This window comes from Dromiciops gliroides, chromosome 3 (assembly GCF_019393635.1).
Source record: "Dromiciops gliroides isolate mDroGli1 chromosome 3, mDroGli1.pri, whole genome shotgun sequence".
NCBI lineage: Eukaryota > Metazoa > Chordata > Mammalia > Microbiotheria > Microbiotheriidae > Dromiciops > Dromiciops gliroides.
In genome coordinates, this window is record NC_057863.1 from 406,096,276 (window position 1) to 406,123,166 (window position 26,891).

Sequence of the window (26,891 nt, forward strand, 5' to 3'; positions counted from 1 at the left end):
AAAAAGATTTACACATAAAAATCCTAGACTCCTGGCGTTAGGAGTTTGATGGTTTAATGACCATCCAACCTCTTAAAAATAATAGTGATGATTATTAATGGTTTAACATTTGCAAAGCATTTTGTGTGTTATCTCATTTAATCCTCTTGATAATCCCTTGAAGTAGGTGTTATTGTTATGCCCATCTTTCAGTCCAGGAACTGAGGCTAATAGAGATCAAGGGACTTCCCCAAGGTCACAGAACTAGTTAAGTATCTAAGCCAGAATTTCAACGTAGGCCTTCCTGATGCCAAGTCCATATTCTATCCACTGTGGCACAGCATCCTTTGTAAACATGTATAGGGAATATACTTGAATAAGCACATATACAATGAGTACATGCGAAGGGGCACACATATAGGAAACACAGGTGGACTAGGCACATATATGGAAGTCACACATATAGGAACATGTCTGGACAGGGCACTTGTATGCTGGGGGTAACATATCTCTGATTATACAGAGCAGCCAATCTTGGTGCCATCATTGTGCAACTCTCTGCTGCCCTCTGCTGGTCACTGCCCCTCAGACTTCTATAGGGCATCATATCATCTGCTAGGAGCCTCCATTGGTTTCTAGCTATAGTGTTTCCTCAAGTGCATTCTGCTGTAGCATGTTGGGACTTGGGACACAGTTGCTAACAAACCCCTCCCAGGAAAGGGAGGGTTAAGCTTTTATAGTCTATATAGCCCAAGGAAGCAATGACCAAGGCTTCTTAAACTTTTTCTACCTGTGACTCCTTTTCACCCAAGAAAATTTTATGTGACCCCAGGTATATAAGTATATAAACTAGAGGTATACATAACCTTTTACTCTTGCCAAATTTTTTGCGACCCCCATTCAGTTACGTGACCCCATATATGGGGTCATGAGCCACAGTTTATGAAGCTAGGGAAATGACAACCAAACTCTGCCAAGGTAACTAATGAAAATCAGGAGAAACCCTCAAGCTAAGATTAAATCCAATCTGGCTACATCTTCTTTTGTTGCTGGCCCAAAGTCCCTGGTCCCAGCCAACTATCTGACTTGAACTTAGAAAATTTCTTTTAACTTCCATCAAATCCCTAATTGTCCGTCTGTATTCCTTCAAATCATTGCAAAGATGCCACCTAAAAATGCCTTAAGCAAGGTATGTGGGGCTAGGTCTATAACCTCTTCTTAGTTCCCATAATGAACCTATTTGGCATGAAAATCTGGGAAAAGGAAAAAAGAGCCAAGCCAAGTTTCTGCCCTACATTATTTGTTCTACATTCCTGCATTTATTATACATACCTGCCAGCAACAAGGTTGCTGTTGTTTATTTAACATTCTTGTCAGTGACAAAAATGAAGGATCTTCCTATTTAGATAAAATATATTATTTCTAAAGAGAAGTAAAGTGCAGATAAACATCTATTAAGTGCTTCCTATGTGATAATTAAAACCATGGAAATGAATGAGATGAAAGTAGAGAATATAGAGATGAGAAGAGATACAATGACAGAGTCTTGGAGTACATCCAATATTAAGGGATGAGAGGAAAGTGAAAGCCAGTGAAGCATGAGTGATTGGAGAGGTACAAAGAGAACAATGTAAGAATAGTATTATGGTAGCCAAGGGAAGAGAGAGTACCAAGAAATAAGGGATGACCAGCAGTGGCAAGTGAGGGTCAAAGAAGTTAGGAATGGAAAAATAAAATCATAGAATCCTAGACTGAGAGTTGAGAAGGAACAGGGATTATCTAGTCCAATCCCATTGAGTTTTTTGGTTTTTTTTGCGGGGGGGGGGGCAGGGCAATGAGGGTTAAGTGACTTGCCCAGGGTCACACAGCTAGTAAGTGTCAAGTGTCTGAGGCTGGATTTGAGCTCAGGTCCTCCTGAACCCAGGGCTGCTGCTTTATCCACTGCGCCACCTAGCTGCCCCCCAGTAATTGTATAAATGAAGAAACCAAGGCCTATAGAACTGAAGTGACTTGCCCAACACTTTTTATACAAGTTGTAAATGGGAGATTGAAATTTGAACCTGCAACCTCTGACTCCAAATCTAGAACTCTTTCCATGACATTGTACTAGCTTTTCATTGTCACTAGAACTAGATGAGCTTCAAGGTCCTTTCTAGACTTGAATTCATGATCTCCTGGTTTGGAGATGAAGAGGTCACTCATAACCTTAGAAAGGTTGGTTAAAGCAGTGTGTTGAAGATGAAAGCCATACTGCAAGGGGTTGAAGAATTAATTGTTCTTGAGAGAGCATAGCCAGAGGCAGAAACTATAGGCTATTTTACCCTTTATTTTTTTTCATTGAGGGAGAGAAAATAACAGGAAAATAGCTTGAAGGAAATGCAGAATCAATGGGGTTTATATTTTTAGGATAGAGGATACCTGAACTTGTTTGTAGGCAGTGTTGCAATAATCAGGGAGGCAGGAGAAGTGACCGACTAGTAGGAGCAGAAGCGAGGAAGCTACTAATATCTCCTAACAAGGATGGATCTCAATTTCATAGCCTATAGGAAGCATATAAAAGCAGGGAGATTTAAGTTCTCCTATGTTTCTTAACTGGTCCTTATGTTGTGGCTGAAGGCTAAGTGTGTTGATAAGAAGGAGAGCAAGAGAACCAGATAAGAATTGAATTATTTTCTCTGTCTCTATATTCATATTCCTTATTGTTTGAGCCACTGGGAGAGTCTTTTGCATTAGCCTCAATGGAAAGCTGATTGAGGTCTTTAGCACAGAATATACCAAAAGTCTAGGTGATGATGACCTTATAGAAAGACATTGTCATATGTACTCTTTTTTTAAAAGCCTGTAATCATTTCTTTGTTTTTAATATATTTTGTTTCTTCCCTAATTACATGTCAAAACATTTTTAACATTTTAAAAAAGTTTTGAGCTCCAAATTCTATCCCTCCTTTCCCCCCTCCCTGAGATATAGTTTACACATGTGCAATCATGTAAAACATTTTCATGTTAATCATCTTGTACAAGAAGACTGGAAAAGGAAGGAAGGAAGTGAAAAACAGCATGCTTTAGTTTATTCAGATAGTATCAGTTCTTTCTCTGGAGGTGGATAATATGTTTTATCATTAGTCCTTTGGGATTGTCTTAGATCCTTGTATTGCAGAGAATAGCTAAGTCCTTCACAGTTCTTCATCAAACAATATTGCTCTTAATGTCTACAATGTTCTCCTGGTTCTGCTCACTTCACATTGCATCAGTTCATATAAGTCTTTCCAGTTTTTTCTGAAATCATCCAACTTGTCATTTCTTGTAGCACAACAATATTGCACTACAACCATATACCACAGCTTGGTTAGCCATTCCCCAATTCGTGGGCATCCTCTCAATTTCCCATTCTTAGCTACCACAAAAAGAGCTCCTATAAATATTTTTGTACAACTAGATCCTTTCTCCCTTTTTTGATGTCTTTGGGATATAGATCTAAAAGTGCTATTGCTGGATCAAAGGGTATGCACAATTCTATAGCGCTTTTGTTATAGTTCCAAATTGCTTTCCAGAATGGTTGGATCAGTTCACAACTCCAAGACAGCATTAGTGCCCCAGTTTTCCCACAGCCTCTCCAATATTTATCATTTTCCTTTTCTTTGTATATTAGCAATATGATAGGTGTGAGGTGGTACCTCAGAGTTCTTTTTACTTGAATTTCTCTAATTAATAGTTATTTAAAGCATTTTTCATATGACTATAGACAGCTTTGATTTCTTCATATGAAAACTGCCTATTCATATCCTTTGATCATTTATCAATTGAGAAATTACTTGTATTTTTACAAATTTGACTCAGTTATCTATATATTTGTGAAAGGAGACCTTTATCATAGATACTTGTTGTAAAGATCTCCCTCCCCCAGTTTTCTGTTTCCCTTTTAATTTTGGTTGCATTGGTTTTGTTTATGCAAAAACTTTTAAATTTTACATAGTCATAATTATCTATTTTACATTTTGTAATGTTCTCTATCTTTTCTTTGGTCCTAAGTTCTTCCCTTATCCATAGATCTGACAAATAAACTATTCCATGCCCTCTGAATTTGTTTATAGTATTACCCTTTGTGTGTAAATCATGTACCCATTTTGACCTTATCTTGGTATATGGAGTAAAATTTTGGTCTATACCTAGTTCATGCCCACTGTTTTCCAGTACTGTTGACACCTTCTGATCCGTTCTATAGTCTTACCAATGTGCTTGTGTTACAGGTCAATATACTCTGAAAGTTATTTATGAGACCCTGACACTGTTGAAGGGAAAGAGGAAGTAGGGTAAAGATTAAGACTTAATTCAAGGGGAGGGTAAGATTGATAGAGAACAACTTCATGGAGGAAGTTGAATGGGATCAATGACAAGAACGGAAAGCTTAGCCTTGGCAAGGTTGAGAGACACTATGTTCTTTGAGACTGGAAGAAAGGCTAATAGAACAGCCATTGTTTTAGGGGAGATAGAAAAAGTTTATGACCAATGACTTCAATCTTCTCACTAGAGTAAAATGAAAGATTGCCTTGAAAGTAAGAAGAAAAGCATTGAAATTGTAGGCTTGAAGAGAACAGAGAAGCAAAATGTGGTAGAGATCTAATAAGAGATAAATAAAAAGGACTGTCATAAACCCATGAGGACCCAATTGAGATAAACTATCTTAAATTTGTAGAGAATTTAATCAATATACTTTTTTTTGTTTTGTTTTTTGGTGGGGCAATGAGTTAAGTGACTTGCCCAGGGTCACACAGCTAGTAAGTGTCAAATGTTTGAGGTCAGATTTGAACTCAGGCCCTCCTGAATCCAGAGGTGGTACTTTATCTACTGTGCCACCTAGCCGCTCCCTAATCAATATACTTTTGTAATTTCTTTCAGCAATGTTGGGCCATTTAGGAACAGTAGCATAGTGAAATACAATTCAACAAATATTAAGTGGCTACTACTTAAGTAGCTACATAGTGCAAAGTACTGTGCTGGGCACTGTTGATACAAAGGCTAAATAAATAAACAAACAAACAAACAAATAAACAAATAAATTATAATCCCTGAACTCCAGGAACTTGCATTTTTACCAAGAATGATACATGTACAAAAATAACTGTGCTACAAAGCAGAATGTGATTGGGGCAAAAGAGAGAAATACAATGTCCTCTAGGAAAATATGATGACAGAAGAAATGCTTTTTTAATCTGGGGATAGGATGGTGGAGGGATTGGAGAAGGCTTCATGGAAGAGATGATGCCTGATCTAAGCCTTGAGGGTTTCAATAGGAAGAGATTAGGAAAGAGTGTATCCCAGGAATAAGGGATGCCCTGGAGGAGTGCAAGTGAGAGACTGCTAAACAAAATTGGGAAATGTCCAATAGGCCCATTTGGATGGAACATAGGCTTCATGAAAGGGAGTAATATCTTGGCGTTTAGCAAGTAATCCCTTTCCCCTAGATCTTAAAAGGTCGCAAGATTCAAAAACTGAGGAAAGCACAACATAGAAATATCTGAACATCATGTGAAGATTAGCTAGGAAAGGGAAGGACGTCAGAATGGGATTGATAGATTGGGAGAAGAGAGAACAACTGAGCTCAGGACCTTCAGTATAAAGAGGCTGAAGAAATGGCTTGAGAGGAGTTATGGAGTAAGTAGGAGAGCTAAGACGGCACATTGTAATCTTATTTATACTTATAAGATTTCCACAAAGCAATGTCCCCATCCTCACTAGAATTCACAATTGTAACATATGGATTCATTCCTCATCTCCAACCCTTGCCCATACTCCTGTCAATTAAGTACTCAGTTGGAAGTAACTTCTCAGAAGTCTTCAGGATTTCTATAGGTAAATGTGTGTGTGTGTGTGTGTGTGTGTGTGTGTGTGTGTATTTATTTGTTTGTTTTCCTCTTGCTGGCAGGGTAAATGGAAACATCACTTACCAATGAAATTACTTGCCTGAAAAAGAAGCCTGTTCATTTTGAATCATAGACATTATCAGTTTATCTTTACTTGTATCTTTATTTGTATTTTAGAAGTAAAATGTGATAGTGTAAACAGTAGCACCCAGCACAGAGTGACAGTGTTTTGTTTTCTCCTCTTAAATTGTATTCCACTCCCACAAGAAAAACCAGGCAGGAGAATGTGTCAGAAGAAAGGCAATTTAGGAATTGCTCTTAATCTCATTTTTCAGTTTAATGTTTCTGTTCTTTCATCATAAAGGTCAGCTGCATTTTATTTTTTTCCATTTCCTTAGAATAACATCCCCTTTTAGTCAACATGCTTAACGTACTTCTCAATGATGTTCTAGCACAATAAATTTTCATATCTCATGTGTGTGTACATATGGTAGAAATTTCTTTGAGTTCAAGTCATGTGGGGGAGGAATATTGCGGTTGCTTTGTTAATGCGGTGTTTGTGTTGGAGTGGTTAGGGCCCTGTGCTTTAACTCACAGTACGAGGCGTAATGAGATGGCTTTGATGGTAGTCATAGACTAGTGGGATGGTCACAGTTTCACACTTCAAAGCTGAGCATATGGGGTGAATACTGGTTAGCTTTGTACTCTATGGGGATGGTTGGGGGACCATACTTAACAGCTCTATTTAATGAAGACATTGAAAAAGTAATGCTTTATCTTTTGAAAAATTTTGACATTCAAAGAGAGAACTTTTCTTCTTGCCCCCCACATTGCAACCTTTAAAAATGCCGTTTAATTTTCCAAAGATTAAAATGTATTGCCATATTCTTAATATTTTTAATGTATAGTTTCCAAATTTTCAAAGTTTGAAACTGATTAAAGTTTCAACTGTCATATTGCTTAAACTATTCTCTAGTATTGCTCCTTTTTGAAGTATCCCAGCAAAGTGAAATGAAACTTTAGGCTTAAGAATAACAGATGCTTAATTGTGCTTTAAGGTTTGCAAATGTTCTACATGTGTTATCATTTTTCATCCTCACAACTGGGTAAGGTAAGTATTTTAGATATTTTTAGACCCATTTTACAGATGATGAAATTGAAGCTGAGAGATTTGTTCAGGGTCACATATCTAGTAAGTGTCTGAGGTGTGATTCAAATCCAGATCTTCTTGCCTATAAATCCAATTCCTTAATTTACTATATCATACTCCCCCTTGGGTGACTGTATATGTACAGTCTATTGTATTAAGAAATCAAAATGGGGGTAGCTAGGTGGCACAGTGGATAAAGCACTGGCCCTGAATTCAGGAGGACTTGAGTTCAAATACGGCCTCAGATAATTGACACTTACTAGCTGTGTGACCCTGGGCAAGTCACTTGACCCTCATGGCCCTGCAAAAAAAAAAAGGGAAAAAAAATCAAAACAGGAAAAACATATGCAGATTGGTTTTTTGTTGTTTTACATTCCTGTGATCAGATTTAAGTTCCATACTACAGTTAAGTGATAGATGTTAGAATGTGTCCACATGCTCCTCCTTTCTGTTGCATTCTTTTTGTTAATTTTTAAGTTGAAATTTGCTTGTGTAGGATTTCAGAGAATGTGTGCCATAGACTTTTGTTTAATTGTCCTTATGACCAAGGAAGCAGCGGTGATAAGAACCTAATTTGATAGGAAGGAGGAAGAAAATAACAGTGGTATGTATATATATGTATTTGTGTGTGTGTGTAGCAAAATAGTCAAGAAAAACAAACCATCACAATGAAAGAATCTAATATGATATATAACTTCCCTGACTAGTAGTCCACCATGCCAAGACCAAGAGGGATCAAGGCTGTTTCATCATTAGTCCTCTAAAACCATGAGTGGTCATTGCATTTCATCTGAATTCTGGTGTCTTTTTGTGTTTTCTTCATTTGCATTATTGTGGATATTTTACAGATTGTTCTCTTGATTATACTTTTTTCATTCTGAGTCAGTTCATACAAGTATTACCTCGTTCCTCTGAATTCCTCATATTTATAGTTTCTCATAGAAAATTAATATTCTAGAATATTAATATTTATTATATTAATTAATTCTACAATTAATTAATATAAATTATAACATTCTATAATATTCAAGGAACACTAACTTTATTCCTGTGTCTTTTTGCTTTGACAAAAAGTACTGCTACAAATGTTTTGCTGTATATGTGTATTTCCTTCCTGAGTTACTCTTAGAATTTCCATTCACAGATTATTACCTGGTGGCTAACTACCCCAGGTTCAAGGTCCTCATAGGATATGATAATCCTCCTCCCCCAAATGGTGTGCTTATACTTTGATAGTCAGCCAGAGGACAAAATTAACTTGAACAGGAGCAGCTAGGTGGTACAGTGGATAAAGCACCAGCCCTGGATTCAGGAGGATCTGAATTCAAATCTGACCTCAGACACTTGACATTTACTAGCTGTGTGACCCTGGGCAAGTCATTTAACCCTCATTCTTCCCCCCCCCCTGCCCCCCCCCAAATTAACTTGAGCAAAGGTATTTATTGAAATGCTAAAACCAGGGGTTTTTAACCTGGGCTCCATGGACCCTCAGGGAAGTTCATGAAGAGATCTCAAGAGGTCTTTGAATTTTAAAAAAAAATATTTTGATGAGGGCAACTAGGTGGTGCAGTGGATAAAGCACCAGCCCTGGATTCAGGAGGACCTGAGTTCAAAGCTGGCCTCAGACACTCGACACTTATTAGCTGTGTGACCCTGGGCAAGTCACTTAATCCTCATTGCCCTGCAAAAAAAAATATGACTATTTCATTCTAATTGATTTACTTTATGATCCTATGTATTTTGTGTTTTATGAATTAAAAAAATATTCTGAAAAAGGGTCAATAGGCTTCCACAGGCTGCCCAAGGGATTCATGACACAATGAATGAATAAAGATTTTAAAAAGCAAATATTAAGGGCTTAGTATGTTCAAAGTAAGAGCTAGTGTTACAAATAGAAAAGTAAGATAGCCCCTGCTCTCAAAGAACTCACATTATAGTGGTGGAGATAACACATATGGAAGGGTTCAGCTACAAGTCTGTAGGGAAAAGCAGAGAAGAAGCTAGTGCTTCTTCTTTAATGTTATTTTCACTGATAAAACATGAATTTCTGATGTTAAACAATTTTATTGGTGATAAGAACTTTCTTTTCTGAGTCTTCAGTATCTGTAGCCGTAGCACTTAAGTTGTGGAGCATTTCATCTCCTGAGCAGGATCTCTCTTCCAAGTACAATACCCTCCACCCATCCAGCCAACTTGAATACACCTCACAACTAAAATCTCCTTTTTCTGCAAGAAGGCTGGATTCAGGAATCACACTGCCCAGATAATTCTGAATCTTTCCTCTTCTACCCTCAGAAGCATGCCCAGGAAGTCTAGCTCAGCACTCTCCAAGAGCACTGAAGGGAAAGAAGTGAAGGGTGATATCTTTTCACAGCTGACTCTTTTAAAAGATCATCATAAATGCAGCTTATCCTTAAGCCAGCTGAGCACAATCTATCTTCCATCAATTGCATTCATCTGATGGCTAGTTCTCTATGATTCCATCAAGTGGATCAAGGAACTTTTTCAATTTGATCAGCAAACAGGAATAGTCCACATTCTGTTATGTTGATCTGGTCATTTAGGAAACTCTTGTCACAATCATTGTCAGGTTGTTGAGTTAAAGTCCTGAGTACCTTCTTTATACATAGGACTGCTGCATATTTTTTTTTCAGATTAGTGGAAAAAAGTTATATCAAATCACAGAGACTAAGAATGAATTAGATCCCAATAAACAAGGTTAGGCAACATTTGATACATAACAAAGGCATAAAGACACTTTGTGATCTGAGGATATTTTAGGACTTCTGGTAGTTTTTGCCTTTGAAAGTGCCAGGCTATGCTATTCTTTAGACCAGAGGTTTTTAACCATTACTGTGTCATGGACCCCTTTGACAGTGGTGAAATTTATGGATCCCTTTTCAGAAGAATGTTTTTAAATGCATAAAATAAAACACATAGGATATAAAGGAAGCCATTTATTATGAAATAGTTATCAAAATATATTTTAAAAGTTATTGGACCCTATATTAAAAACTTCTACTTTAGAATAAGATTCAGATTGAATCCTGGCCCTCCTAAGATTTCAGGTCTGGTACCTTTAATTATTTGTTTTGAAAGATGTGGTACATTTCTTTCTTTGAGTGTGAGGTGAAAGGGATAGAAAATCTTGATTTGTATATAAGAGCAAGAGGATGTGATAGTTTCTTTGAGCATCGTCAAAGATTTGGTAAAGAAGGCTAGAGACAACAGCTCTTGGGAAACACAGATACTTTTAGGATGCCAGAGGAAACAGGATTTGTTTTGCCTCTTCCCAGGGGAAAAGGGATGAGCAATAGATGGTTGGAGTTGCCTTTTGGCTATACATATTGGCCAGCACAGGGCTGTTAAACAGAGCTGAACTTATCATTTTATGTTCTTTGTGCTGCCACAGTACCATTCCAATGGTTTAAGAAAAAAAAAGTAAAAGTTTCATCCTGTTCCTGCCAGCAGCCCTAAATATTTCTGAGAGAAACAAAAACAGGAAGGAAAAGAATGATATTAAGTGATGCTCCAGACACAAAATGCACGTTAGTGCAAGGCAGGCACATATAATCAATTAAGCTGATTTTTAAACACAATCCGTATGTACTACTTTTATTACTGTAAATTCTCTATAAAACACTACATTGCAACCACAGTCATGTCTGGTATACATTTGTAGAAAAACACTTGTGATAACAATATCAAGCTGAAACTGTTACACAAACAAGCCTTTCATTTCATACTAGTCTCTTCTTTTTGAAAAGGAGAAATTGCCAAACTCATTACATAAATATCAAAAGTTGAAACAGAATAACATCATAAAATAAATGAGTATGAGTGGATAAAGAAAAATCATTTTGAGGGGAGCCGAGGCCAGCCAACTGGCTACATGGGATATGTTCTTCAAAGTCTCAGGCAATGCAAGCATAGTCTCAGCCTAGTAAAAATATAGCTGGAGAGAGAAGGAGGATTCTCAATCCTGATAATGATAAGGAGACATATGGATGTAGAACCACAGAACTATAGACTGAGAGCTAAAAAGGAGCTCAGAAACTCCTTAGTACAACTCCTTTATTTTACAGATGAGGGGCTAGAGGCCCAGAGAGGGAAGAAGGTTAAATGATTTTCCTAATATCACACCTGTATACTTTATGTCAAAGGCAGAATTTGAACCTGGTCCTCTGAATCCAAAGTCAGTGCTTTTTCTAATATGACAAAGCTGCTGTATATGGAGAAAAAAGAAGAAAAAATTAAGGGTTATCTTCATAACAATTTAGGTAGCTGTATAAGTTTGTCCTTTTTTTGCTTCCTACTTACGTGAGGACATGTTTCTTCTTTTGAACAAGATGGATGGATTGATTAGACACTTCAACCCTCCTAATAATATGGACTAAATTTGTACCTTGTACTATACTGTTTGCCTCAGTTTCCTCATCTGTAAAATGAATCGGAGAAGGAAATGACAAACCACTCCAGTATCTATGCCATACAGACCCCAAATGACACCATGAAGAGTCAGACACAACTGAAATGATTGAACAACCACAATAATATACAGTGAGACCTTAGGGTATTAATATATGAACCCTCATTCCTGGGAGAGCTGGTCAAGTGAGACAAAGGTGAAAAAAATCTATTAAATGGCTACTTCTTTGGGTTATATGATGATATTTATGATAATGATGATATTGGACGCAATTTTTGTTTTGTTAATACTTTTATTTTATATGCAAAGTTTGATCCCACTCACCACAGCAGCTTTTCCAAACGTTTTCATTTCTCTTAAAACCTCTCATGGATTCCTTTCTCCTATGCTTTCAGCTGAGAATTTTGCCTTAAATTTCACTGAAAAAATTAAAGTCATTTGCTAAGAACTCCCTCTTCTTCCATCCTCCTCATCTCACATCATTCAGATGACTTCACACTCCGGATAATCATATAGAAGAATCATATAATCTGTGATGGAATATCCCACACCCTGCTCTTCCAAAAAGTAGTGAAATTAAACTCTGGTTAGACAACTAGGGGGCACAGTGGATAGAGCACTGGACCTGGTGTGAGGAAAACCTGAGTTTAAATCTGATACTCAGACACTAACTGTGTGAACCTAGGCAAGTCACTTAATATCTGTTTGCCTCAGTGTCCTTATCTGTAAAGTGGAAATTATACCCTACTTCCTATATTGTCATGAGGATCAAATGAAATAATTGTAAAGTTCTTAACCCAGTACCTGACATATAGTAAGTACTATATAAATGATATTTATCATTGTCATTATTATTAGTTTATAAGTCATCTCCCCTAATTAGACTGTGAGTTCCTTGAAGGCAGGGACTGTTATTTGCCTTTATGTTCCCAGTGCTTAGAACAGTGCCTGGCACATCGTAAGTGCTTAATAAATGTTTATTGTCTTGGCACATATGCACAGTTTGAACAGAGGCAAAAATTGGAGAAGTACTTAAAGAATCAATGTTTATCCCCAAATTTCCGTTCTCTGAAAGTGTTCAAAGCAACCTGCTTTAAAAAGTTTAGCCCTACTCAATCTTTTAATTTTCTGTGACTGACTATAACTATATATGTACGTGTGTGTCTATGTATATATATACATACATACACACACATCAGAGAGACTATAGTCACTGGTAAATTGTAGGCAGATCAGATGAAATGTTTGCTATAGAGAATTCTAAAATTTAGAGTTGGAAAGAGCCTAAAGAGTTCATTCAGTCTAACACCTCATTTTATTTATAATATATGTCTAAATTCATCATTTCAAATCTTTGACCTGGATTTCCCTGTTGATACCACATTACAGATGATTGATTAATCAATCCATAGCCACATTGTTCACATAGACTATGTATAATTGATCAATCATCTTTAATGTGGTATCAAAAGGAATGGAGACCACATAGAGAGCACAGACATAGAGAACCCCCTAATTTATCTCCTTGCTTCCAGTGTCTCCCCTCTCCAATCCATCCTCTATGCAGTCAAATTGATATTCCTAAAGTACAAATCTGACCATGTTACTCCTCTCCTGACAAAAGCTCACAAGGCTGCCTCTTGCCTCTAGGATAAAATACAAACTCCTCCAACCTAACATTTAAAACCCTTCATTAGCCAGTTCCAGCCTGCCTTTGCACGCTTGATGCACATTCCTCCCCTTCATGCACTCTCTGTTCTAGCCAAACCATGCCATTTCTTGTTCCCTCTATGTGACCCACTACTGTATCTCTTTCCTCTGGGCATTTGCACAGGCTGGCCTCCCTACCAGAAGTGCACTCCCTCCTCAGGGCCACTTCATAGAATTCCTAGCTTCTTTCAAGCCTTAGCTTAGGCTCCACTTCCTATACATGCCTTACCCTGATCCCTGCAGTTGCTTGTGTCCTTGCCCCTGGAATGACTTTGCATTTACTTAGCAATGTGCATGTTATTTCCCTTTCCACCTCTGCCCAAATAGAATTCGAGTCCTTGGGGTCAGGATGTCTCGTTTTTATCTTTTTATTCCTAGTGCCTAGTACAATGTCTGGCAAATAGTAGATGCTTAAAAAATGTTTGTTGTATAAGAAAGATCTATAATGAGGAGGAATTGAACCTGCACCTTGCCCTCCACTGGTACTCTGAATGCACAGGTCCATTGAAAAGTGATCAAAGTACTTTTCCCTAGGGGGTGGGGGTAGGTAAAGAGCAAGGGAGTACCTCAACTCAGAGTAGTTGTAGCTTCCCTGGTGGTAGTTCTGTAAATTGGAACCTAAGAGGAGAGACCCACTAGAGGTATTTGGGGAGCTGTTTTTGACTATCTGTAGGATGAAGTTAGTTCTTTGTGCTTCCCCCCCACCCCCAGGTCAAATGAATTCCCTTTTATCATCAGTGATCTATTAAAAGGGAGCTGAAGGATGTTTTTTCCCTTTTCCTACATAGCCTGGGAGTGAGCCAAGTTATGGCATTTGGAGGGGAATCCCTAAGCAGGGGCATGGTGCTGTCCGAGTAAACCCCAAGTAGAGACATGAGACAGGGATAAGTCTTGAGAAGTCCCCAAGAGTTTACTTGTTCTTTTTAAACTATAGGATACATATGAATGAGAAAACTGAGGATCAGAGGAGAACTGACTTTCCCAAAGTAGGTATTAAAGCTAACGTCAGAATTTAGGTCTTCTCACTTCTAGTTTAGGGATATAGTGTTTTTGTCTTCCACAAGAGGTATATGTCATCTTCATGAATTAGACACAAAAGTTTCTCTAGTGTTTCTTCAGTTTGCATTTTCAGGGGGTCTAGAGAGGTTTGTTGCTGTCAAAAATACTAAGCAAAGGATAGTGATTTTGTCGCTGATAGTAAAGGCAAATGATGAAGGTAAATTTAGAAGAAAGGCCCTAAGGAGAAGGCTGATAGGCCAGTGAACTTCACATAAAACTTTTGTTCAGCCCTACACAGTTCCTCTGTGATTTTGTTGGGTGGAGTCTCCAAAATCATTTGAAGGAATACAGACTGATAGTCAGGAATTTGACAAAAATTAAAAGGAATTTTCTAACTCTAAGTCAAATGGTTTGGGAAGGAAAGAAGGAAGGAAAGAAGGAAGGGAAGGGGAGGAAAGTTGGTTGGCTTTCCAGGCCCAGGCAGACTAAATGAGCTTAATCTTTTCTAGAGAGATGCTTAACAACAGCTGTACCCCTGGCTAATGGTAGCAGAGAGCAGCTTATAGAACACAATAGCTAGATACAGGTAGAGATGCATGGCAGAGATGATGCCCAACAGGAAGCAGAGAGCAGGAGAGGTACCTCCATAGTCTCTCCCCATTCTACTTCATTCTTCACTCAGTTGCCAAATAATCTTCCAAAAGTATGATTATGATTATGTCACTCCACAACAATGGTTCCCTATAAACTCAAAATAAAGTATATTTTATTTTATGCCTCTGACATCCTTAGGCAGCTAGGTAGAACAGGCCTGAGTACCAGGCCTGGAGTCAGGAAGATCTGAGTTCAAGTCCGGCCACAGAAACTTACTTAGCTATGTGACCTTGGGCAAGTCACTTAACCATAATTTTTCCTCAAATGCAAAATGAGAATAATAACAACATCTACCTTGCAAGGTTGTTGGGAGGATTAAATGAGATGATATTTATAAAAAGCTCTTAGCACAGTAACTGACACATAATAGTTGCTATATAAATGTTAATATTATTGTTATTATTATTATTTAAAAGAACTTCACAACCTTGCCCCCTTTCTATCTTCTAGTCTTCTTATGCTTTACTCCCTTCTACACATGCTATAGTCCAACAACACTGGCCTTCCTTCTGTCCCTTGCACATAACACTCCATCTCCAGACTGCACTTTTCCATTGGATTTACCTTATATCTGGAATGGTCTTCCTCCTCACCTCTGCCTCCTGGATTCCTTGTCCTCCTGGAAGACTCATCTCAAATTCTGCCTTCAGCATAAGGCCTTTCCCAACCTTCCCCTACCACTCCCCTTCCTCTGGTCCAGTGCTATTCAGATTACCTTTCATTTACACTGTATAGCATACATTATTGTTTGCATGTTGTCTCTCCCCTTAGAAATGTGGGCTGGGGGCCGGGCAGGGGGGGGGAGGCAGCTAGGTGCCGCAGTGGATAAAGCATTAGCCCTGGATTCAGGAAGACCTGAGTTCAAATCTGGCCTCAGATACTTGACATTTGCTAGCTGTGTGACCCTGGGCAAGTCACTTAACCCTCATTGCCCCACCAAAAAAAAAAAAAGAGAAATAAAAAAGAAAAGAAAAAGAAAAAAGAAATGTGGGCTCCTTAAGGGCAGGGACTCTGTGTTTTTATCTTTCTTTGTATCCTCAGTGCTTAACTAAATCAGTACCTGGCACTTTTTAAGTTCTTAAAAAAATGGCTTGACAACTGACTAGATGTTCTCTGTGTATGTGAATGAATGAAAAAAACCAAACATTTGTTAAGTAGTTATTATATGCCAGGGATACAAATGCAAAAAAGCAAGACAGTCTCTGCCTGTAAGGAGCTTATATTATAGTATGTGTACTCTCACACTAGTGATATAGTAGTTTAAGGACAGTTTAATCCCTGTGGGGGGCCTTTCTTATAATTTAATTTGCTATGTATGAGTAACTGTCTTCCTTTGAACTCAGATGTCCTTCCTGAGGATAGCATTAGAAAGATGTTCATTCCAACTCTGAAATTCTATGTTCTATTCTTATTTTTTTTAAAGGAACACATCTATGAGGGCTCATGAACCATAGTTTCAAGTGGGTGTGGTCTTATAGAGAGACTCAGACCTGAGGCAGATTTAAAGGGGTCTGTATGTGAAAGTTTCCTGGGAGTTATATGTTTTAAAAATTATATTACATTTTAAAAGTTTATTGTGAAAAATAGCTCATGTCAAATAAAATAGATAATGTTAGTTCCTTTTCAGATTCAATTTATTCAGCATCTATTGTGTTGAAAGCACTGTGGTAGATACAAAGGTTACAAAGAAAAAAATGGAAACACTGTCTTCCCTTTCTGTTCTACTTGGGATAGGGGTGGGGGAGGAAAGGAAGATGAAAAATACATAGATAAGGAAATATAGAATGTATACAAAGCAAATGCCTATAGGGGAACCACTAATAATTGTGTGTGTGTGTGTGTGTGAGAGAGAGAGATTGAGAGAGAGATTGAGAGAGAGAATGAGAGAGAGAATGAGAGAGGGAGAAAGAGAGAATGAGAGAGAGAGAGAGAGAGAATGAGAGAGAGAGAGAGAGAGAGAGAGAGAGAGAGAGAGAGAGAGAGAGAGAGGGAGAGGGAGAGGTAAGATGTGCCATTTGATTTGATATGAATGGAGCTAGGGTTTTAGGAGGTAGAGTGAGGAGGTCTTGTATTCCAGGCATGAAAAATAGTCTGTGCAAAGGTAAAGAATTGTGAGTATGTGTCATGTAATGAGGACAGCAAGTAGTTCAATTTAGCTAGGATATAAAATCCATGAGGGATGAAACAAATCTGGAATGATAGTTTAGATTTAGATTTAGATTTAGATCAAAACTTTAGAATTTGATTGTGAAGGGCTTTAAATGATTTGTTGAAAAGTTTATATCTTCCCCTAGAGCCAATGTGAAGCCATTGGAATTTCATGAGGAGGGGCCTAAATTGGAATTTGGGAATATTAGTTTAGCAGTAACGTGGAAGGTGGATTGGAAGGCAGAGAAGCTGGAGGCAGTGAGAACAATTAAGAACTTATTGCAAAATATAGTTCAAGTAAAAAGTGACAAAAAGGTTTTTGTGTCCCCAGCTTCTAGCTTACAGAGTACCTTGCATATAGTAAATGTTCAATAAATACTTGTTGAATTAAATACATATACACATATGTATGTTTGTGCATTTGTGTACACATACATACATACATATTTTATATATATATATGCAACTAATTCTCAAGTTTTATTGATTAGAATTGGGGAGGTGCTTGTATGAGTTGAGAGAAGGGGTAGATGAAAGAAATAACATAAAGGTAGAATCATCAAAACTTGAGAACTAATTTAATGTGGGAGATGAGAAAAAACAAAGGGTCAAGGATGATATTGAATTCATGAACCTGTGTGACTGGAAAAATGGTGTGCCCTCAACAAAAATAGGGTTCATTCAAAGGACTGGTGTTTGTAATGAAAGAGAATGAATTCTGTTTTGGACATTTTATTGCATTTGGGTTGTCTAAGGGACATCTAGGAGGAGAGATATTTAGCCCACAAGTTGGTGCTGTGGGACTGGATTTTAGAAAAGATATGAGGGATGAATATGTAAATATGGAAATTATCTATATAATGATAATAATTGACCCCAAGAAAGTTGGCAAGATCATTGAGATAGAGTACATATAAAGAAGAGGAGATCTCACCCATTCCTAGAAGGTGGGATGTTGATCATGATACAGCAAAGGAGATCAAAGAAGCAGTCAGATAGGAAGAGAACCAATAAGAGAAGTGTCATGAATACCCAGAGAGGAAAATGTACCAATCAAAATGTGTATGTGTATAATAGGTAGTGAGTTCTGGATTATTTGTATAAAAATAAATTGTAAAATTAAATTCAAAGATACTATTGTGCTGTAAGAAATGATGAGCAGGCAGATTTCAGAAAAACCTGGAAAGACTTAAGTGCACTGATGCTGAGTGAAGTGAGCAGAACCAGAACATTGTACATAGTAACAGCAACATTGTGTGATGATCAACTGTGATAGACTTGGTTCTTCACTGCAGTGCAATGATCCAAGACAATTCCAAAGAACTTATGATGGAAAATGTTCTCTATATCCAGAAAAAAGAACTGTGGATTTTGAATGCAGACTGAACCATACCGTTTCTACTTTGTTGTTGTTTTTTTTCTTTTTTGAGGTTTCTCCTTTTGTTCTGATTCTTCTTTCACAATGACTAATGCAGAAATATGTTTAATATGATTATACATATATAACCTCTATCAGATCGCTTTCTGTCTTGGGGAGGGGGGAGGAAAGGGAAGGAGGGAGAAAAATTTGGAAATAAAAATCTCATGAAAACAAATGTTGAAAACTATTTTTACATGTAACTGAAAAATAAAATACTTTTATGATTAAAAATTAAATTCAAAGGAAAATTATACTAAAGTATGTTTTTCAAATATGAATAAAAATATTGGACACTTTAAAAGATTTTGATTTTTGTTATTCTTTCTCCTTGTCTCCTTCCCCTTCTCCTTAGGTTTAGCTGAAAAGCTGACAATCCATGTGCCTGGTTGCAGTATGTTTCTTTTTGGAGAAGCTGACCAGCCTGAGAAACGAAGCCTTGTCCACAGACGGAAGCAGCTTGGCTGGTTCTCTAGGAGGGAGTTCAGTTTTCTTAAGCCTGATATAGGAACTATGCCTAACAAAAGATGTGGCTTAACAGGTTAGAAATACCATTTCTGCTCTCTATCTGATATCAAAGAGACAAAGGATCAATTTTATTTATGTAATAGTCTCCTGGGAGAAGGAAGTTGTCTTGATTCTCTGAAAGCAAGGCAAGTTTAGAGACCACTTATGAGTCATCCCTCTAAGAAGTCTTCCTAGTGAAGTGGCTTAGAAAAGCTCTTTGTTAGAGGCACTGTCAGGGATAGTCTGGGAAAATTCCTCCCTAAATCTTGGGCTCCTTATCTCTGTTTTAATTAAATTAGCCAATGATTTTTGTATTTTACTGTGTTTTTCTTTTAAACAACTCTAACAATAGTTTTAAAAATTTATTTTCAGAATATCTATTTTTTGTATTTGCTTGGTGGTTATTATTTTTTTGATATTCTAATTTTTCAAGATGCAAATTCAATTAATTGATCTCTTCTCTCTTTTGATAACATAAGTGTTTAGAGATAGAAATTTTCCTTTATGAACTGCTTTGGCTGTCTCCCATAAGTTTTGATATGTTTTTCTCATTGTTATCATTTGCTTTGATATAATTATTCATTTCTCTGATTTGTTCTTTGACTCACTAATATTTGGATTAAATCACCTAAACTTTAATTCAAAACTCTTTGCTATTTTCCCCTTATTAATTAAAACTTTTATTGCATTGAAATCTTTAAAAGAAATGTTTATGAATTCTTTATGCCCTAGCTCCTGGATAATTGTTGTAAAGGTGCCAGAACACTGAAAAATATGCATATTCCTTTATAGTTACCATTCATTAACTGCTAAAGGTCTGTTATACCATCATTTTCTAATATTTTATTCAGATCCTTAAATACTTTCTCTTTTATTTTTCTGTTAGCCTTTCCCTATAGGTTAAGAAAATGTTTCTTTTCCTAATTCAATTATAATTAAACTGAAATTTTGAGTGGGCCAACTAGGTGGGCTTGTGCTCATTATATAAACCCTACCACCTGTAACTCCATCACTATAGACTTATTTCTCTGCGTCTTGCAGCATTTTCCAAGGCCCAGCTTAATTATATGATCTTCATTGTCAAAGTAAGGTCAAAATGTTGATTCTCATTGCTAGTAGAACTCCTTAGCTGTGAACTTTGTTATCAATTATAAAACAAAGGGCCAAGTCAGGGGGATAATAATGACTCAGAACAAGGGAATGTGTACTTCACAAAGGTAAGTCACATATTATCCAAGAAAGCAAGAGGGATAAGGACCTTACCATTCTTTTCTTGGTGCATGATTGAGCATACTAAATTCTCTCTCGCTCTATCTCTGTCTTTCTGTTTCTGTCTCTGTCTCTCATTTTATACACACACACACACACACATGCACATAATATACACATATATGTACATATGTATACGTGTGTAAATGTACACGTATATGTGTGTATTCCTAAAGTAGGTCTTTAAGAATGCGCCCATCTTGCATGCAGTGCACATGACCACTCTATGGCGAGTTAGCCAAAGTTAGCCTGCTGGATGCCCCCAGCTTCGCTACAGAGATGTATGGAAGTGAGACTTGAGGGCTCTGGGAATAGACATCGACAGCTGGGAGGAAATGGTCAAGGACCACGCCCAATGGAGTTCAGTACTCAGCTGAGATGGGCCTTCAAGCTCGGGAAGAAGAAAAACGAATGAGACGCAGGAAATGACAGGCAACAGAGAGCACAGTTTTCTGATGTCCTCATTGCGGCAGGAGCTGTGGCTCCTGTATCGGACTGTACAGCCACACTGTGGCCTGTGGCTCTTCAAGGCGTTGATCCATGGTTGTCCGCGACTGGTGGAAGCCTATTACTATATGTATGTATAGATATATGTATACTAATACTTAATTTTTATATACTTTTATTTGTGTGTGCATGTTTATAAACAATAAAGTTCTATTTAAAGGAGAGCTATTATTATCTTGTTCATCACTTCTGGTCATGTGCTATAAATTGTCAATCTCAGATGTTAAATCACATTTACAAGTACATAGCTCCACCTAAACTGTAAAAATTCACGGAGCTAAAGGATATGATGTTTTCTTTTTCTATTTTTTTTTTTTGGGTGAGGCAATTGGGGTTAAGTGACTTGCCCAGGGTCACACAGCTAGTAAGTGTTAAGTGTCTGAGACCAGATTTGAACTCAGGTACTCCTGACTCCAGGGCCGGTGCTCTATCCACTGCGCCACCTAGCTGCCCCCTGTTTTCTTTTTCAATACAAGAACAAGCTCAGTATGTTAATGACCAGAAGAGAGAAACCATCTCCCTGAAGCTTATTTATTCCTTACTTATTGCCTCACAACTCAGCTCACAGTCGAATAAGTGTAAATTTAATGACTAAAACTTCAGAAACTTCATCCCTGGTTTCTAATTCAAGCTGCACTGCAGATTCAGCCTGCATCTATATGTTGCCAAAGCATCCAGTCAGTTCAATAAACAATATAGTCCAATCAAATGTTTAGCATCCTGTAGACCAAACATCTGGCTGAATAATTGAATTGTTCATTTTTGTAGCTCTGTGAGAATGAGTGATTCATTGTCTATGGACCTCTCACAGAGTATCATTCTGTCTCTAAGGTACTCATCATGTATTATTGTGTATGACAGTATCAGTGTAAGCCCTCCACTACACTGTAAATCTCAGAAGGGGCTTTATTTCTCTCCCAGTGCCTGGCATAGTGCTCTGCTTATGATATACACTTAATAAGTGTTTGTTGGATTGAATCGAATTACTTATAAGGAAATTCAAATTTTTCTGGTAAATATTACCTAAAAATAAAACACTAATATGACTGTCCTTGTTTGGCCAGTATCCTAAAAAGGAAGAACATTTTGTTTTAAACCAGTATTATGTTACTTTCCATTCTAATTCTAAATGTATATGTAATTAAGAATATTTTGTCTCTACTTCAGCATTAGTCTTTGGTTCCTTTGTCTTCAACCTTCTTAAATCTTCTTTGCTACTTAACATGAAGGTCAACTATCTCTAGAAATATCTGGAGAACTTTGAGGTGGTCTTCAGCTCTTTTTCTTTCTTTTTTTCTATACAAATATTTTTCTTACTTATGCCCTATCTTTTTTTTGAAGGGTTTTTGTTAAGATTAGTCAATTTGTAATTTTTATGTCGGGCCTTGAATTCAGGCAAATTTGGCCTGATGAAAGATTCTGGAATGTTTTTGTGATAGGAAAGAAAGAAAAATGGACCTAGACTGTTTTCCATGAGGTTTCTTGTACTTCTTTTTTTTTTAAATAAACATTTTTATTTATAGTTTGGGGTTCCAAATTCTTTCCTTCCTTCCCTCTCTCCCCTCCCCTCTTCCTGAGGCAGTAAGCAATCAGATATTGGTTATATATGGTTTGTACATCTTTTTGATAAATCTTACCTGAAAGCATTATAGACTTCATCTTGACCAGGAAATTTTAACATTGCAAGGGCTCCCAAGTTTACTTTGTCATCCTCTTAGATAGGATCAGCCAAATATAGCATCCCATTTAACAGGTTCAGAGTAGGTGTTGGTAGTAATCAAATAAACTTTTTCAAAAGTGAGTGAAGGGGCAGCTAGGTGGTGCAGTGGATAGAGCACCGGCCCTAGAGTCAGGAGTACCTGAGTTCAAATCCGGCCTCAGACACTTAACATTTACTAGCTGTGTGACCCTGGGCAAGTCACTTAACCCCAATTGCCTCACTTAAAAAAAAAGTGAGTGAAAAATAATTTTTAAAGCTATATAAAGTATATGCTCCTACTATAACCCAGACCAGAATGTAAATGGAGTCTGTGATTCATAGCAAACTCCAAATAAAGGTTAGTTTTTTTTACCATATTTTATTTCATCTTATAATGATGTTAGGAGGAAAGAATGATCTATTTTTGCCTAAAATAATATCTTATTAAAATGTCATTTCAGTAGCTATAATGTTTAAGTGAAGGTACACCAGATCTGGTTATCATTTTATTAAATGAGTTTGGTCCCCTAAAATAGTAATGCGTTTATATGTTTCCTAAATTTAACCTTTAACATTCTTTTTCCAACTCATCTTAGGTTACTCTACACGGTCTTAGCATTCTTCTCCTGCTCTGTTCCACCAAAATAAACCATAGCTCAACACCAACAACACATTGTTGCCATGTTTATTTCTTTTTTTAAAAAATGAATAAAATATTAGCATTGCTATCAAGTCAGCACTTAGTGTCAACATTCCAGGATGACAAATATATTCACACGATCACCAGAGTGGAAACAGAATCAATAAGGGCACGGGTCTCTAATTTGAAGTTCCCTAAGAATATTATAAACAAGAGAGAACAAAATGAGTCTAGAGATGATTAACATTCTCAGCCTATGCCAAACACATAAAAATCTTTTAAGCCAAATTCCTTTTAAAAGTTCATGGTTGGTCAGCTTGTTTTGAACATAAGTGAGGATAGAGCAATAATGGTTGATAGTTTAAGAACTATAAATAAACACCATATCAAAAACAAAGCCTAAACATTTATGGGGTAATTTAAACACCATAGTCTGCTCTGCTGTATGAAAAGCATGCATGTGTGTATAATTGTTTAAAAAATAGAAGAAAAGTGTTCTTTGAATTCTAATCTTATATGATGTTTTAAGAGTCATAGATAAGAATAATGGCACATCTTGGAATCATGGACTTTCTATTTAGTTCTCTAAATGGGTTACTGAGATCTGCTCCTGCTCAATTCCCTCCACTCTAAACAGGAAGTCCAATATCAGACAATCCTGCTCTTGGCATCAAGAAACCCAACTGATGTATATAGTGCCTCATGACCCCACACTGAGAATTTCCTATGAGGATTCTTTTGAGATACCTGTAAGTGCACTCAAAGCTTGAGGTCTCATCTTAGAAAACAATTTACCATTTGTAGGAAGAAGTTTGTTTCTAGGAGCACATTTCATCATTTCTTGCACTTACTGTTCAGTCAAGTTGATCTTCTGAAAAGTAGCATTTCTCAGAGTGTTGAAACTTAATATGTCTTAGATACTTAAACTATAAACTCAAGAAGGAGATGAAGAGAGAATTATCTCTACAAAGGCGAAGTAGAGAAGGGCACAGTTGTACTTTCTAGAAAAAATTGAGTTTTGGCATATTTATGTGTTAGTTGTCGTACAGTCACTTTTTATTCATGTCTGACTCTTAGCGACTCCATTTTAGGGTTTCATGGCAGAGATATTGGAGTGGTTTGCCATTTCTTTCTTCAGCATATTTTATAGATGGACAAACTGAGGCAAACAAGGTTGAGTGACTTGGCCAGGGTCACCCAGTTAGAGTCTGAGGCCAGATTTGAACTCATGAAAATGAGTCTTCCTGATTCCAGGTTTGGTATTCTATCCACTATACCACATAGCTGTCCTTTTTATGTGTTATCATGTCCCCCAATTATTTCGGGAAGTCATTCCATGGTACCTGATTCAACAATTATATGTGTGTATGTGTATATGTATATGTATGTGCATGAGTATGCGTATGTATATGCGTATATGCACACACACATACATACACACATATTTAGAGTACTATGTAACAATTTAAATTGTTAAATGTATATATGTGGATATAATTATATATGCAAAGCTCTTTGAAACCTTGAAGTACCATATAAACATAAGCTGTTATTAATGTTAATAATAATCATTTAATTTAATTATAGCATCTAATACCTTCAGAAATATGAATCTAAAAATCCCTGTCTTTAATTGATTGATTGGAACTCATGGCTACACTGTATAGGATAATATTATTTCTTTTTTGTTGAGGAAGACAGGAAGTTACTGCAAGAACAAAATTTGAAATCATCCAATAGAAACAATGGCTAATCTGTGGCTGTAAGACTAGAATACTTCTTTGATTCTGTTAACATCTGTGTGTCTGTCCTCTTTCTAAACTTCGACTTCTTGCTATGACTTTTGCCTTTTATTTTCATGATGTAGATGGATGTCCTGCATTCCCTCTATGGTAATATTTGGCTTACTAATCATGTGAGAGTCTTATTGATCCTCTAATCAAGCTCCCTGTGGTTGCTATGCTGCTTCTTCAGGACACAAAAACTTTTTTGAAGTATTCATGACCAGTGTGATAACTAATTGATTTGGATGAAACTCTCTGCCTATGAACTTCAACCTAGGAGCCTGGATGCCACTTTTACCTTTGCAGCCTCTGTGAAGCAAGGATTAGTGTTTGTTCTACTTTGGTAAAAGTTTGTTGTTCAGTTGTGTCTGACTCTCCCTGACCCCATTTGGGGTTTTCTTGGCAAAGATACCAGAGTGGTTTGCCATTTCCTTCTCCAGCTTATTTTACATATTAAGAAACTGAGGCAAACAGGGTTAAGAGACTTTCCCAGGGTCATACAGTTACTAAGTGTCTGAGGTTATAGATCTGAACTCAGGAAGGTGAATCCCAGCACTCCATCCACTACACCACCTAACTACCCTTCGTAAAAGTTACCAGGATTTTATCCAGTGTTGCAACTGCAATTGAAATGCAACCTACACATAACAAAGGGGGTCTCCCTTTAAATAGATTAAACAGGAGGTCTTAACCTTTGCTTGCATTGTAGATAGCTGTGGCAGTCTGGTGAAGCCTATGGACTCCTCAGAATAAAGTTTTAAAATGCATAAAATGAAATCCATAGGATGACAAAGGAAAGCAATTGTATTTAAATACAGTTACCAAATACTAAACGTTCTAAGTTCACAGACCTCCTGAAATGTGTCCATCATCAGTGGTCTATGGAATAGATTAAGAAACCTTGAGAAAGAAGATGCCAGCGTGGCACAGTGGATAAATCACTGGCCCTGGATTCAGGAGGACCTGAGTTCAAAGCCAGCCTCAGACTCTTGACACTTACTAGCTGTGTGACCCAGGGCAAGTAACTTAACCCTCATTGCTCTGCCAAAAGAAAAAAAAAAGAAGATGCCAAATCCTTGCTATCATTGCCTTTCTGATCATGGTACAATGGAAAGACCACTGAGTCATAGGAACCTGGTTTAAATCCCACCTATGTTGCTCACTGCTTGTGTAGACTTGAGTCACTTAACCTTTCTGTGTCCCAGTTTCTTCATCTATAAAATGAGACTACATGACCTCCAGTGCCCATTTTAGCTCTTGATCTGTGATCCTTTGAACTTATCAATTTATTCAAGAAGGTGATACCTAAATTAATAAGTAAAACTAACACAGAAACTCAAATTATCTCTAACCTTGTTAAAGTTAAGTTTATTTGGGGGAAAGGGCAGCAAGGAGAAGACTATATGGAGTCTTTTCTGCCTTTGATTTACTGAATATTATGGTATCTGGATCCACTCTTGAGAGTAGTTTTGATATGTGAGTATGTTTCTAAAGGGAAAAAAATTACATGTTTCTCTTCTGATGGCTGCTTCTTTATTTTTCTAATGGGCTCTTTCTTCACCATTGTTTTGTCTGAACACAAGTTTTTATTTGTGTTGCTTCAGACGTGATCTTGCCACAAGCATCTTTCAACCAGACATTAATAGCAGAGTTCACAGTCATTACTGCCAGTGCTCAAACACAAATATTGCATTTGTGTTTGAAAAAGCTACACATCAGATGTTAATTAAGTGCATTTGGTTTTTTTTTCCTGCTTAAACAATCTGGCATAAAGAGTTTACATCACTATCAGTTAACCATAAGGTCTCTACAATATCTGACTCACCAGCCGTACAGTATATGATAAATACAGTGTTTCCACACAAGGAAATAGCAGAATTGTCAGGAAAACATCAGGCTTGTTATATTTCCAAGCTACATAATAGCAACTCAATCTCAGTTTCTTTTTCTTTTTAGAAAAAAAAAGGATTTAAATAGGAGTAAACACCAATATTTAGAATGATAAATTTTCTCATTAAAGAACACATGGAAAATTAAATCATACCAGAGTTTTTTTCCCCCTTCTTGTTTTTAGCTTGCTTCAGGGCGTTGTGACAGTTGTGTTGGAATAAAATTGTGATTTCAACCATGCAGCAAAG

General features: G+C 37.1%; 1 protein-coding gene across 4 annotated transcripts in view; it reads left to right on the forward strand.

Annotated features, from left to right (window-relative positions):
- The window catches only part of FTCDNL1 (formiminotransferase cyclodeaminase N-terminal like), a 138,065-nt gene that overhangs the window by 102,499 nt on the left and 8,675 nt on the right, over positions 1 to 26,891 (forward strand). For all 4 annotated transcript variants that reach the window (XM_043997319.1, XM_043997320.1, XM_043997318.1 and 1 more), the window contains one exon: positions 18,703 to 18,888. In XM_043997319.1, coding sequence (XP_043853254.1) covers positions 18,703 to 18,888 — 186 coding nt within the window. The remainder of the gene's footprint in view (positions 1 to 18,702; positions 18,889 to 26,891) is intronic.